The sequence below is a fragment of the Polyodon spathula genome, chromosome 25 (genome assembly GCF_017654505.1).
Source record: "Polyodon spathula isolate WHYD16114869_AA chromosome 25, ASM1765450v1, whole genome shotgun sequence".
In the NCBI taxonomy this organism is placed as follows: domain Eukaryota; kingdom Metazoa; phylum Chordata; class Actinopteri; order Acipenseriformes; family Polyodontidae; genus Polyodon; species Polyodon spathula.
In genome coordinates this window covers 16624892-16640730 of record NC_054558.1, presented here as the reverse complement: position 1 = coordinate 16640730, position 15839 = coordinate 16624892, and the positions used below count along the sequence as shown (strand labels likewise).

The window sequence follows — 15839 nt, the reverse complement described above, 5'->3', positions numbered from 1 at the left end:
ACACTAAATTAAATATATAGTAACAGAATAATGTGCTGTACCTTTGCTATTGGTTAAATGTCAGAGAAAGAGGAGGTGGACCATCTATACAGAAGGGTATTTAATGTCATGCAAAAATTGTAAGGACGAGTATTCTGTTTGTCCTGTACCTGGGACCAGACTCCCTGCATATTTCAATAAACCTAACAACTGATTGAAGAAAAGGACGCTGTGCATTTTTTTGAATCTACTTACTCACCTTCCTTTTTTTAAGTTACATCAATCAGCAAATCAGATCTTTAATAACCATTTACGTCAAACAAGACGACACGTGAATTTTTTCTCGTGAAACTTTTCTCTGCTCACTTAAATAGTGGGTGCATTCGCCGAGATCATTCTGACCAAGTTAGCCAATGGTCATCTAAGAATGATCTCTGTGAACGCCTCCATTGGCAATGGTCAGATTATGCACAGAATCTGCGCAGAATGATCTCCGTGAACACACCCAGTATTTTGGGGACTGTCACGGTTAACAGCACGAGAATCTAAGTGGGGGCGTCAGCATGGCTATTAAATGTGCCCACCCCTCCCCCTCTCCTTCATTTGCATAGCGTTCGAAAAAAATTGGCGTTCCAAAGGGAAATGAGAGGCTTTACATGTAAACACAAAAAGGCACCATGCTCACGTTTGTTTCACGAGAAACAGATGTCTCGAGAAAAGCAAACTCTCACGTAACGTGCCTAATGTTGTATGGAAGGTACATCCCCTGCCACAGCTGTAAATACAAAACTAGCACTGCCAGAGCAATGACACATATCAACAGTATGTACAGAATAGTACAGAAAGATTTACTGAAAAGCGGACATGCGTTATATAATTAGGTAATCAAAGGGCAAATGATGGCCAAATCTGATACTAGGTTTGTGTCCTAATAAAGTGGCCAGCCAGTGTATAAAACACTATTTGTATTTTAATCTACTTATCTGTATTTTATACTAATATGAGACGAGCAATTTCAAGCAAGTTTGTATAGCACCATGTAGTGACAATAATTAAGGCTAATTGGCTCTGCTTCTCCACTGTGGAGCCAGTGTTGAACAACTGCAGTGTGTGGTGTCTGCCGTACCTTGTTAGAAACGTGGTCTACCTTCTCTCTTGGATTCTCTCCGTCTTCCTCTCCCTCTTCCCATACTCTGCTGTTCCTAAACCCATTCTGTCAATCACTACTTTCCTTATTCCAATGTGCCTGTTTGCTTTGTTGTCAACAGTGATGAAGTTAAATGTACAGTGTTATCAATTTGCTGTATAAACAACTGTATATTAACTTGGCGCCAACTGTTAAGGATAAGATTTACTTGTCTGTGTTTCTTGTTTAAACAGAGGAGACACACATCGGCAGTTTACTTTTTATCCTCTTCAAACGATGTTGCAGTGCTCACTTCTGAATCTACCACTTTGAAAGGCAGAGATGAGGTCCACTATTTTAAACAGGAGTCTGATCTGCCTGCTGTCTATTTCTGTGCACCCATAGGGACCTGTTGCGAGTCTGCCATAGCAACCTTTAAAAAAACAACTATTAACTGCCTAGCAACTGGAAAGGTCTGGAACCAATCGAATCGGAGCTGCAGACAGAGTCGCTGCAGCCCTATTGGTTTGTGAGAGGCCATTCACCCACAAGGACTGTTTACCTGTTTAAACCTTTGTTTCTATGCGTTTCAAAAATCAATTTGTTCTTAAGACAGATGGCCAACAAATGACCCTGTAGAGTACTGCGGTTTTACCACACACAAGGCTATCTTCATGAGTGAAATAACCACAACATTACAAACATGTGTGTTGTATTCTGTTTCTATAACAAGTATACCTTATACAAATGAAAGTAGGTTTAAATGCAGTATTTTTCTCAAGTTGAGAGTGGCTTCTTGTGCATTCTGTGACTTTAGTATGTAGTTTGATTCTTTTTTACTGACTGATTCAGTTCAGTGTATCGGTTTAAGAGAAATCAATGAATCTGGCCTGAACTTCTCCAACTGAGTGAGACAACCGAGACATTGGAGACGGGAGAGACGCTGCAGCATAAACAAATCAAACCCTCGGGACAGTGATACGAAATACGTTGTAAAGGCTGTAATGAATTGACATCTCAGCCTATAGAATTCAATGGAAAGGCAAGGGCTGGATACAAACCACAAACCACACGGTTCAGAGACTAATGTCTTACCATTCAACTAAAGAGAAAGCTCTTAGTGAGAGGTGAGTACGGGTCTTATGCTGATGTCAGTATTAGAAGGAAATTCATTACAAGGTAAACTGACATTCTGATAGTGGGTAGTATTTTTGATATGTAGCTCTTTGTTAAATTTAGTCATTTCTGAGTTAGTTCATGACTTGTGGCTTGTTTGGGAAACTGTGTCAAGGGAAGCGATTAACTTGAGAATTGGTTTCTATGATTCACCTGAATGATTAGTTGAAAAGACTGAAATCACGGGTTAGAATTCGGCCAAGCGTTGTTAGGATAGGTCTCAATAGCCCTGTCCAGAATCACTCTTACATGTTTAAATCAGTATAATCTTCTGCTGTTGAGCATGTTAATAATACATTTTGTAAAGGGTGTCTCTTATTAGAACAGAAATCACTTTGCACAGTCTGAACTTCACTTTGAGACCCTCTTGCCCAAAGTATACAAGATGACACCTCTCATGAGAATAAAAGACACGCTACACACAACAAATTTACTTACAGACTATTCTGTGAGGCAAGGCCCGCTAGGAGACAGTATTAATATAAAAGACCTAGAAGACAGCCCAATAAAAGGACAGGTTTTTGTTGATTCTGTATGTCTAAGAAAGGTATAAATGTGGAATACTTTTGTACCTTTAAATAACGTAGATCCAGTCATGGTTGCCATCGGAAACCCATAATTGTTTTCAAAAACACATCCCCTTTGTGAAAGGTTTGGAAGCTGTCTCAATAGAGCAAAATGCCTGTGCCCTGTACCACTGAGACCATTGAGGCTGGGTATTATGGGATCTGTTCATCCCACTTAACAAAGAAAGAAAGCCACCAGGAATAAAGCAAGAAAATTTGTAATAAACGCCAGTGCATTACAAACTGATCTTGTTATTGCTGTATCGGCAGATATGTTGCCAAGGCAACACAGAGCCTAAGCTGCCAGCAGCAAAAACCGCTCTCCACTTGGCTTCACTCCCTGACAGGGTTTCTATTTTTTGTTTTAATTTTTTTTGTCTGTTTGCGAAAGAACTGGAAGCTCATAATAAAGCTTTTTCTACAGACCAGGTACTGCAGTTCAACATACTGCAGCCAATGCAAAAGCTTCACAAACACATACCCACACAATCTATGAAAATCCTTGGAGGCGATCGTACATCACACTCTACATTTCTCCATATACTGAGAGTATCAATTCTGGGGATATATGGAGGTGTCTTTATGTCAGCACACCCGTCCACATGTACAGTAAGTCACACTAAATACCATTTATCGAATTATAAACTTTCAATGGCATTTCTTATTCTATACTATTCTGTACATTGTAGACAGACTTCATGGTCCTCCACTTTTTCATCATGCGGTTATCTCTAATTTTGAATTTACAGCTGTGGTAGGGATGTTACTGACATGCTTGTTTTACCAGGTGCTGGTAAATTCTATATTACGGAACTGCTCCTTATTTGAAGAAAAATTTCAGCATTCCTTAGCAACTGTTGCACGCTGTTGTCTGAAGGAAAATCCTCCAGGAACATGAATGTTTCTACACATGAATGAAGGAAGATCCTCCAGGAACATGAATGTTTCTACACATGAATGAAGGAAGATCCTCCAGGAACATGAATGTTTCTACACATGAATGAAGGAAGATCCTCCAGGAACATGAATGTTTCTACACATGAATGAAGGAAGATCCTCCAGGAACATGAATGTTTCTAGACATAAATCTAATGGCAATTTCACTCCAAACCTTTAACTTAAACCTAACCTTCCGGTCAGTATCTATCAGAATCCAACATTGCTATCTCCCAGTAGGATCGATTAAATAGTACCTTCTATACTACAACTGCTATTCGAAGGACGGATGTGCCAGTAGCATTTTGACAACCTGTAGATAACCTGCACCACAGTCACAGGCAAGCAGGGAGGAGCAGTCCTTCTGCAGGTTTGTGTCTTTTACTTAGTTTCTTTAGTTTAGTGTCTTGTAACAGCTTGGCTGAAGATGCCTTCCTTTAGGAGACCAGTTTGCACACACTTGTTGAGCACACTGTATATTTCTGTGCCAAATCTGATGATTTACAAAACAATGTTGGTCCCTGTTAAAACGTTTGCCACTACAATCCTCTAAAATGTGGCCTAGATATGCTAGGGATCAGTCTGTCTCACCCCTAACAACACATTTAACTCCTAGTTAATCCACTTCCTGCTGCAGTTCAATACAGTCAGGTGCAGTTGTCATGACTACTCACTGTATGAGAACGCCACCCTACTCTGGTCACTTGAAAGGAAGCTCTCACAGAAGCAAAACAAGACAATCCCCAGGCCTTAGTGAGAAACAGAAAGCAAGCCCACACAGTCTCTACATACTTCTGCAGTAAGACAGACCACAACAGCAGATAAAGACTACAAGTGCAGCCTTCTCTCCCAGCTACGTGTCTCCACGCATGGTTCCCTCTGACACTTTACAGTAAACTTTACCACAGAGATTAAGCCTCTCCGTTCCGTTCCCCTTCTGGGTTGTATAACCACATCCCTGTAATCTTTCTTCTCACAACTTTTAACGGCGAGGCTTTGAGGCTTATTTAGACCGTGTGAACTGAATTAACCTTATTGTATTTGTATGTTCACCCTGCCAATTTTAATAACCTTAAAAGTGCAACTAGGTATGGGTGTGAAAAGTCCCACTTTTCTTAAGTAATGCATTTATCCTCTTGTTTTACATTCGTTGGTATATAATTTTCAGTTATATCTTGGTGACTTGCTGAAAGTTTACAGAACCACTGGTACCTTAACAAAGCTTCAAAACTAAATGGATATAAGAAATGCCTTGGTGGTTTATATCAATATTTCTTCACCAGTTATCTCATTTTGAATATTTCAGTCTTTACTTTGGACTTATACTAGTAATTATCAAATGCCATCTGAATATATAGTTCTACATTTCCTCTGTATAAGTTCCTTTGCTCCCATATTTAGTTATTACTGCTTTTCTCTCAATCTCCCTGGCTCTGACTGTCTTTGAATGTCTCTGGAGGATCTTAAGTGCTAAGACTGAACAGATTTCCTCAAAGCATGTGACAATCCTGCTCAAGATTAATAATGTTCACTTATTTTTTTTCCCTCACTGCAGCAAATCCCCACACAGCTTAGGGGAACTGAAGGTTCGGTGGGCGTCCTCCGATCCCACTACCAAGCCAGCTTCCTGTTCAGCACCCAGGAACTCAAAAGTGGTGTCTGGCCAGTAGGTGAGCCATTCTGGGACCCTGAAGAACATCTTTTTAACTACTTTCCTACAGCATAAATACAGAATAAAAGCAAAATATTTGTATCTACATTGTATAATTGCAATACTAGCCCACATCTGTATTTGACACAGACCAGCAGCCTTCTGTTCAGCCAAACACTGGTCTGTAATCTCAGTTTGTATCAGGTATTATTGCTAAACTCTTGTCTCAAATTCCTAGCTTTGAAAGAACAGCATATTCTTCATAAGATCATCGAACAAATCACATAATCACACGACAATGAGGAGACACAGCAATTGCAAGATCTCCCAGCAGCCCTTTCACTTCTTTGTAAAAAAAGAACATAACTTCAGCTACAGATTTCCCCATGAAGTGAATGAGAATCAGTGTTCCAGCGCTCCCTGCAGTGTTTACAAGTAATATCTTACTTGAACTCTGCGGTGTCCCATGCGGTCCGTATTGCAGCATTCATTTTTCAAGTAATGCCGACTGTTTTGATTTCTTTATTCACACATTCAACAAGATAAATAATGTCAAAGCATCACAGTGCATCCAGATCATCATCACTGCAACAATGCTAGTGCTGTCTAAAATGAGAAGCTTACTGTGGGAACAGAAAACTTGTTTGTTGAAGGAGGGAACATGATGAAATGACCTTTCTCTTGGCGAATGCTGGCGAGTAAAAATTAATAAAAATATCAAAGCAATCAGGATTATGTTGGAAAGTCGTGTGTTTCTTGTAAACACTGCAGGGGGTTCTGGGACACCAGACAGTGACACAAATCATGCAGCATTTCAAAGCAAGTTTTTTTTCTTATTCGAGTAAGACAACTTGATGGTTTTGAGTTTTATTCCAACGCTGCCCTGATTCATAATTCCCTTCTCTTTCCCTAAGCTGGCCTCTAATTACACCCTTACCCAGTAAATTAAACAGAACCTCAAATTAAAACAGTGCTTACATCACTTTAAAACAGCAGTGACCCCACCCACGCTTCAAACTAAACCAGAACCCAGCAAAACAGGCCACCTCAAACTAAGGCACAGTCATGAGAACTGCACAACTCACACCACCACAGACACATAACCATGCCTTCTCTTAAAAAGACAGAGGTACACAGGTACTGTAGTCACACCTTTGCTCTATTGTGTACTGTCTGTATCAAGGAAATGTATTTTCAGATTTTTTTTCACCTGAGGAAGTTTTTACTTAGCATTCACCAGCAGAAATCTGTTATTACTTGTTTATGTCTCAGACGTCTTTATCCAAGGTGACTGACACAGACTAGGGTGCATGAACTATGCATCAGCTGTAGAGTCACTTACAACAACGTCACATCTGAAAGACAGAGCACAAGGAGGTTAAGTGACTTGCTTAGGGTCACACAGGGAGTCAGTGGCTGAGCTGGGATTTGAACCAGGAACCTGCTGGTTACAAGCCTTTTTCTTTAACCACTGGACCACAAAGTCTATCTTAATATCTTATCTATCCATGCTTCCTCCTGCTACAGCATATTTCATATTCCCTCTATCAGATATATTTCAGTCGCTGAACCAGCACTGTTGCAGGAGGGAGTGAGATCAAAGTGAAAACTGAGTAATGTACTCCAAGGTTCATGATGTTTGAATAAAACATGTAAATGAATCAGGCTCATGTTTAAAAAATATAATGCTGTGATGCTTGGCCTCGGCTGTACAAACCAACAGGCAACACCAACAGATGAAAGTGACGCCCAGAATTTAAATTATTTTGCAATATACAGATTTAATATGAATGAGAGAAACCGCAGAGATTAGAGAAATTCACTAAAAATACTTGCTACTTACAGTTGGGTGCATGGTATTTCTTATGTAAAGTAGGAGTAGCTAGCACCAACTTAGTTGCAAGAAACCTCTACCCAAAATGTCCTTTTTCTTATCAAAAAGCACTTTTTCCCATGCCACAGTCATACAGGTTGGCAAATTAAACAGTAGTACCTCACACTTCACTTGGTACAGGGGACAAAATTCAGCCCCATCGTTTGCAGTTCTTTTTCCAGCTAGAATTCCATTCAGAAGGTAGTGACCAGATTGCTGTGCAGTCACTGCAGATTAGCTTTTGGATACCTGGAATATGATTGCACAACTCCTGCTCTGCACTGAGGAAGCCCCACTTTCTCATTTAAAGACACAGGCAGGTAGAAAGTAGCTTTGTGCTCAGCGTGTTAGAAGTTGTATTAGCAATAAAAGGTTCAGCCATCTCCGCTTACAGATTTTAAACCCTGCGGTTACTAAAGCTTGAAGGGACAACACAGGTATTGTAGAGGTTATTTCATTTTGATTTCCAGGGAAAGTGGGCAGACTGTTTGAAACGCTCGTCACTGAAGCAGTTTATAACGAGAGGGCGCAAGCTGGGATTGTAACACAATATTAGAGTATGTTTCGGGGCTTGACAAGTTGAAGCAAATATAAGTTTACTGTACGTTTCATCAAATTCACAGAGAGCAGTGATAACATTGTACTATGCAGCATCTAACATCATATAAACGAAATACTGCGACTGAACAAGATGGAAAAAAACAGCTCTAATTATGCAGGCACCACTACCTTACCCACATGCTGCCTGCTTGTTTGACCCCAATGCTGCGCTGCAGAGATCACTGTCCCTCTAGAGGGCTCTTTCTCTGGTAGATGTGTGGCATGTTTTAATGATGAGCTGGCTCAGGCAAGCATGGCCCCTGAGTACTGACACACAAACAACACAGCTGGAAAGAGTTCCTAGCAGAGAAGAGATGGGTCTAACCTTTTACAACATGAGTCTCTCAAGCTTTCTACCCCCACGAAAAAAAAAAGGCAGTGCAGCATCGAAGGAAAGGCACCCTTTTCTAAATCCTAACTCAATATAATTTCTGTAACAAATACATATAAATGTAATGTCAAAGCCCTTTTAAAATTCCAAAGCATCCTGGAAAAAACTTGTCTTCATAAATTATTAAGGTAAGAATATAGAACACAATAAATACAGAGCACTTTCTAAAATAATACATACCATTTTTTTAGTACATACATAACCGTTGCTTAGTAAATGTTATTAAAAGCGTCAAAATCTAGGGGTATTTTGAGACAACTGTCTGCATTTCATTTTTTTCATATTAAAAGAACAAGTTGTCCACTTACTAAGTACCCTCTTTAGCTATTTAAAGCATCATAACCTGGGGGTACAGTATATGGAGATTGTCTGTCTGATTGTATGCTCTTGAATGAGTTCCCTTTCAAGTACGAAATATAACCATTACCTAAAACAGATCCCTCTTAATCTAGAAATAAATCCAGTCGTTTCTGTAATTTTTTTTTCTCACAGAAGAATCACGATTGTTTACAGAAAAGCCAAGTTCTCAAAAGGGATAGTCTAATTTAACTGATTCACCTCTTTGCAGTATTTCAAAAAACACTGACTGAATTTCACAAGACCAGAGGCGGAGGTGAAACAGTTATGCCAATTTGTCAAACTTTGAAAAACCAAACTTTTTTTCATCTAATATAAATTACACTTTGTTACTGCAACTCAAACGGGTTACAACTAATTATGCAGGATTTATTTCCTGATTAAGCAAATTATTATTATTATTTTGATTTAAATTTTCAGCTTCGTAAATCAGCAGTTTTAAGTTGAACGTAAAATTTTAAAAAAAACAATAGACTACATTTGCACCACATTAAATATCCATTAAGCCCAGTTTATTATCCTGCTGTCACTATGTGAGGCTGTAATGCATTCAATTTATGTGGCATTCTTTTGGAAAACTGGAAACATAACAAATGTGCTTGCTAAATAGATATGTTTAAATGTACCTTAGTTTTAATGAGCAAATTGGTGTTGGTGTGAAAAACTTAACTAATGTATTATTTATTTGGTTTAGAATTAATACAAATTTCATAAAAACAATATGTGCATAAACAAGATTATTTTGCTAGAATTCTGTTTCAGTCATTCACCCTTTTTAAAACTTGGAATTTTAAAGCACCCTGTGGCTTTAATAGAGCTCTCAAAATCATGTCTAACCGCCATGTAAATCTGGTACACCAGAGGGTAACCGTTAACCTCTCCCCTAGGGACAAAGTGTTGCAGGGAGGACAAGTAAGTGGTTACCCACAGTGTTCCAGAAGGACTTAGAGGACATAATTCTGAAAGTGATTCCTTATACAATTACTCAAATACTTTGTTTTGTTTGTACTTGAAAAGTGTATGTTAAGGTGCTTTCACCTGAGTTCAGGAACTGCTCTTTACCTCCAGTTGCCTGCTATAGATACATGTAATCTAGGCTAGCCAGAAATAGCAGGAAACTAAAAATGAAGCTCAGCTCCTGAACTATTAGCCCCCTTATACAAGTTTATCATAGTTTATCCAGTAATAAGCAGTGCTGTAAATAAGACTCTTATTGCACAGCAGTTCCCCCCTTTCCAGATTTTAAAATGAGCCTGATTAACTACCGTGTGTAGGTAACAAGTTCAGGTGTGTCTGATTCAATTCATAGTAAAACCAGGCAAGGATTAAACTAATATGCAAAGGGATTTATTTTTTTTTTATATCCCTGAATAATGCATAATGAGAGCATGGTAAAGCATTGTAAAACTATGGTATGAGAACACTGGAATCAACACATTTGCATGGTAAACTATGGTAAATCATAGAAGTTGTCTTAACCTAGACTTTCAATAACTGCTGCATGAACCACCACAATGACGAGCTAATATTTAAAGCTATCAAAAGACCTGGCAATGTTGTTATACTCCTTAGTTTCTTTTCTGCACTTTTAATGCAGTTCCTGACTCTTCTTCAAAAGACAATTGTCTCCAGATTAGACTGTTCTGAACTGGAGCGCTTGGGAGCCGAGCCGACCGACCTGAGAACACTGGACTCAGCACATTTGCGTTGCGCTTTGCATCACTCAATTGATTCTCAGTGAAGCTCAGGATCAATTTTTAAAATCTTGTTTGTGACCTACAGCCCAGGACCCAGGGGATTTCCTTCCTTCTCAGCAGTAATTCCCTTTTCATTGTGAGAATCACCTTTACTTTCAACTTGGGGAAACTGAAGCAGGCATTACCAGTCAAGTAATCCTCAACTTTGGATTAAGCATTTTCAATAAAATCCAATCATTCCAGTTGTCATTCACAAACCACTATGATCTTAACAAACGAAAAGTATTTCATTCTGCACATTTTCAACGTCGTACTGAAAGAACAACACATGGAAACTATATTTGATTTGGGAAAGTGATATTGCTCCATGAGTATTTCAAGCTTGTAGCTCACCAAGATATGAAGATTGAAACAGAAATTGATTTTATAGGAGGTGAATCTAATAACCATACCAAGTTAATCTTTGCATTTGAGTTTTAAGAATTGATGCTATCTACAGTAATCCTGAGAATATAACCATAAAATACATTTAAATATATGCCAAACCCTCAGTATTTATTACAGCATTAGAGATTGATAGGGTGTAAAATAGTTTCAGTGGACATAGAAGTGTGTGCCTCCACATTTTGTCAGCTGGTAGTGTCCTTGACTTTCAAGCTTGCAGTCTGGATAAAATATATTTCCCCCTGGTTTAAAAGCTGGAATTTTCTGTGTTTTTAGCACCAACATGACCAACAGCCCTGCTTAAATCTACAAAACTGTAACGTTGACCTTGATTTACAACCGCAGAGAAATAAATGCCTCCAGCAATGCCACTGCTGAATTATAACCTACAGCAGCCTACCTTTACACCAAACATTCAGAAAGTTATCCCACCCTTACAGTTTGCCACTGTAATTGTGCAGTTTCTCTGTACTTTTCCCATGGTTATACTATGCATTTACCAGAATTTACCATGTTTTTAATATGCTTTCCCATGCCTGTCCTGGCATTACAATGCTTTCCCATGTGTATTTTTATACTTTACTGCAGTAACTTTGTAACTTTCTATCTAGTAGTGGTTCGTTCAGTCTAACATGCTGTTTATTTTTTGCTTTTTGCTTGTTGGCTTTTTTAAAATACAATCACTGTTCCTTCCCACAAAAGAGGGGGCAGCTAAGTCTGGAAACTTTTTTGTTAAAATTAGCACTACTTCTGCTATGTGCACAATGTTCAAAGACGGTGGGAAATATTAAACAATCTCGTATGATCTTCACCACAATGACTGACTTCTTTAACACACTTCCAGGTTCTGAAAGATAAAGCAACAGGCTTTTACCATAATTATAAAACAATGTATTACCAACAGCTTCCTACCCTCAAAAAAGTTTACCCTGGTAAATTTGCATGATAATTTGGCAGTTTTGCCATAAATTGCCATGTTTACATGTTTTTATCATACTATGAGTTTTACCTATGCCTTAATATGCTTGTAATGTTTTCTACACTTTTATAGGGGTTTAAATTATTGCATATTATAAAAAACACGTGCATATAGTATATATAGTATATATATATATATATATATATATATATATATATATATATATATGTCTTTAAAATTAATAAAAACATTTATAAAAAGTACCTACACAGTTCCTTAAAATGTGCATTATTATTTTTTATTTGTATTATTTTGTATGCCTATGAAATATGAATTTTGGCACAGATTCAATCTTGCTTCTGAACAGCAGTAAAAGTAACCCATTAGCATTTAAATGAAACAAAATGCAAATAAGATATATTTGCCAAGGATATGAATATGACATTATAAAAATAACCCCCCGGAGATGTTTTGTCCTTTGATTTACATCTATTATCGCTAAATGAAACTTAATAAACTAATGACAAAGTCTTTTTCAGTGTTGAAACGTTTTCCATTGAAATTATTGCTTTTTTATAGTTTAGTAAAAATAAACACCACAGCTAATCTCAATGTGACATAATTTCCAACTAATGCAAACTATCTGATAGAAATAATCTTCAGAAGGCTTTATCACACAATATATGGGCTTAATATGCATTCTATAATGATACACATACAGCTATGGCCAAAAGATTTGCATCCCCTAAAACTTTAGAATTGAGACATTTGAGACAAACTTTTTTTAGGTTTACTTGCATGACTTGGTCCCTAGAAATAATGTACTCCTGGGAGATTGATACAACCAATAAACATCTTAAGTTTAAATGGTACAGTGTTAGCTTCAATGATGATAGTGGGTCAAGGTTATCCATAAACTGCTAAATTAATTGCATTACATGCTAAGTCGCTAATAGAGCATTTCTACATACCAATAGCACACAAGCTTGGCTCCAGGTTAGTGGATATTGAGACAATCCATGATACACATAGAAACGCCAGCTCTCCTGCACTTTAAAAGAATTGCACACACATACAGAATGTGCTCAAAATCTCTTACTTTATTAGTATGGGTTCAAAATGTGGATACAATCAAGTTAACCATATTATACCCCAAGTTTGTGGATGAAAATGATATCTTTGTTAATAAACACTAATAAATCATCTATATCAGATTAATGGCATGTCCAAGAGTATATTGTCTGATCATCAGAAAGTCTTGCCAGTAGGCTGATGAACCAAACATTACATTTTCATAATAAACATTATAGTAATAGCCTTATAGTAATAGCTATTAAAGACAACTAGGAATCTTAAAGAATAAACAGTGGTTCTAGTAAGGCAGCATAAAGATCAAAATTTGCCATCACAACATTTGGACACCAGGTGGCACTGTGTGAAATGCATGTTTCACATTCACTGCATTATCACCATTATAAGTATTTCAAGTTTTAGTGCCTGGCTAAAGATAAACATCATTACCTGTGTCCTGTCGAAACTGGTGCATTGATTGCAGGTCTATGATGTAAGGGGCCAGTTGTGGGTCCACCTGGCCCAGCACCACCGTGCCCCGCGAGTCCCCCTTCAACACGTTCTCGATGTGGTGGCACACGGCAGCGCTGTAGGGTCGCCACCGACCGTGCTCGTTCAGCCATTCCCACACCACCACCCGGGCCAGGTTCTGGGGTGCATACCCCAGTCCGTTCACATGGATCATCATTGCAGATCCAGGACGCAACATCATTGCAAATCCAAAACTGGGTTTTTTTTTTAACTTTTTTTTTTCAGTCTCTCCCAGGTGAGATTAGGTTGTCATATCGTAATAGTCAACTTCTCTGACATGGTGCACAAAATACAGAAAAAAAAACGTAGTTTTTAGGCAACGATTCCCTTTAGATCATGGTTTTGACTGGGCTCGTTTTTCCACATCCCAGAGAGATCAGAAACCAAACAGCAATCTCTGATTTTCAACTTCATGCACAGGGATACCTTCTTTACAGTTTGTAACCCCACCCCCCAGTTTACCCCGCTTGGTATTGGTGCACTCCTTCCTGTATGGAGCGCAGTTTTGCAAGCGAGTTTCCTAGGTGACGGATATTCCAATCTATTACGACATTTCGGGTTAATTAAAATTCATTTCTTCAGATTGGGTTGTTTCGAATTCCCGCAGAACTTCATCCTACACAGGCAGGTCGCTTTAATTCTGGCAAAATAAAACAACATTAAACAAAACGTGATTTAATTAAAATACAACTTATGACCATCTATTGCAATGCTTATGCATACAGCTCCAATTGCGTTTCAAACTGTAGTAATCTGGGGTAAAATGTTACAGTAATTCTGAAAATATTATTTTGATTTAAAATGTTCTTCTTTTCATGCCCACAATCCAGAAGCATATTCTTCACAAATATGAAGTCGTCTTGTTTACTGACAGCGACAGTGCACGGACTGCAGCAAGCTGCCCATTCAACGGGTACACAATTCAACAAGCTGCTTCAGTTTAAATTCTCTCCAGATACTAAACCAATCATTTCAGAAAGGTATATTACAGAATGGGGTACAGTACTTTAATTCTCCCAACACAATGGTTCGTTCTCATTGCCCTGCACCCCAAATGCATTTAAATACCATCGTTATTGTTTTTCTAACGTCAAGTCACTGTAGCTTATCCGCAGGTGTCTATATTATAAACCAACGATTGTTGTTTGTTCCGTTTTTTAAAAAAAATACATATTTACTCGACCAAAATACCCTCTTATTCGGCTAATTGATTACCCCCCAAAGTATGTGATTCAAAAAAGTAGAGATAACTTACAAATAAGCTATCCTCTTTCCTATCCTCTTCAACCCGCTTTTCCTCGCTCTCTCACACACTCTCTTTCTCCCCCGTTTCTTGGTTACGGGCGGAGATTAAAAATGGATGTTCAATGCAAAGACTGCATGCTGAATTATTATTATTATTTTTTTACTTTAAATAATGCCCTCTGCGTCTCTTGTAGCTTTATTCTATGCGTGTTTGCAGCGGTCCTTTGATATAAAAAGGAAGCTCTACAGCGTTTCTCAATATCTTTTCAAACGTTGCCAATATGCAGCGATAGTCAGTAGCCTTTTTTTTGTTATGACCAAAATGTCATTCCAGGATCGTGGTGGTTGGTGCCTTCGTGTCCTTGTGTGTCGCGGCTCGCCGTGGTCTTCTATCAAAAACAGATAGCGTATCGATTCCCCTGCATCTATTGTTGTTTCCACCTGACGAGGTTACAATTCGCACGCATGCATATTTTCACTGAGCTGAGTGGTTTACCGAAGTAATCATTTTGCATACTGTAAAGCAAAACTCCCACATCAAGCACAGTCGGAGCGCTTGGTTGCAATCATGCGACGCTCTTGAAGACAGTTGAGCAGCAGAGCATTCATTAAAAAAAAAAAACACCGTCAAGACAAATTGTACATTTGATTTCCCAGGCGTCTTAAAAAAACAACTTATATCTCACCTTTTTGCAGCAATGCTGAATTTGAATGCAAAAATGGATGTGTGTGTGTGTGTGTGTAACAGTATATATATATATTATATATATATATAGATATATATATATATATATATATATATATATATATATATATTATATATATATATATATATATAATATTTAATAAAGTTACTTGAAAGGAAAGGGAGGAAAGACGAATACTATAATATTGTACGTACTCTGTTGTTGAACGCAATAAGTTGTTGATCCGGGTCCTTCTGCGCTAGTTCATACAAAATCACATATTATCCCATAGTAAGAAACAGAAATATCGAAGAAAAGAAGCAATGTTGAATTAAAAAATTAAATTAAATTAAAATAGTCTTTTGTTTTTTTCAGTCTGAAATCGCTGGGGTTGGTTACTAGCCCGACAGAAGCCAGTCGAATGGTTTCACCTTAGAGGCACAACATACATAACTCGTGCTAATAATAAGTAAAACGATTACACACAATAATATAGAGTAATATAGAGTATTATTATATAATATAGATTTGAGTTTTCAAAACAAGCAAGCAGTTATACAACCCAGTTATTCGACCCGCTTTCGCATTATG

At 38.0% G+C, this 15839-nt stretch overlaps 1 protein-coding gene across 2 annotated transcripts in view; it reads right to left on the bottom strand.

The window, feature by feature from the left end:
• The window catches only part of LOC121299432 (E3 ubiquitin-protein ligase DTX1-like), a 55401-nt gene extending 39562 nt beyond the window's left edge, over window positions 1-15839 (bottom strand). The window contains exons 1-2 of one of the 2 annotated variants that reach the window (XM_041227116.1): window positions 15464-15839; window positions 13237-13957 (exon numbers count right to left, since the gene is read on the bottom strand). In XM_041227116.1, coding sequence (XP_041083050.1) covers window positions 13237-13498 — 262 coding nt within the window. In that variant the 5' untranslated portion in view covers window positions 13499-13957; window positions 15464-15839. Of the gene's footprint in view, window positions 1-13236; window positions 13958-14572; window positions 15127-15463 lie in introns of those variants that run through there. The other variant, XM_041227115.1, reaches the window with a different exon arrangement.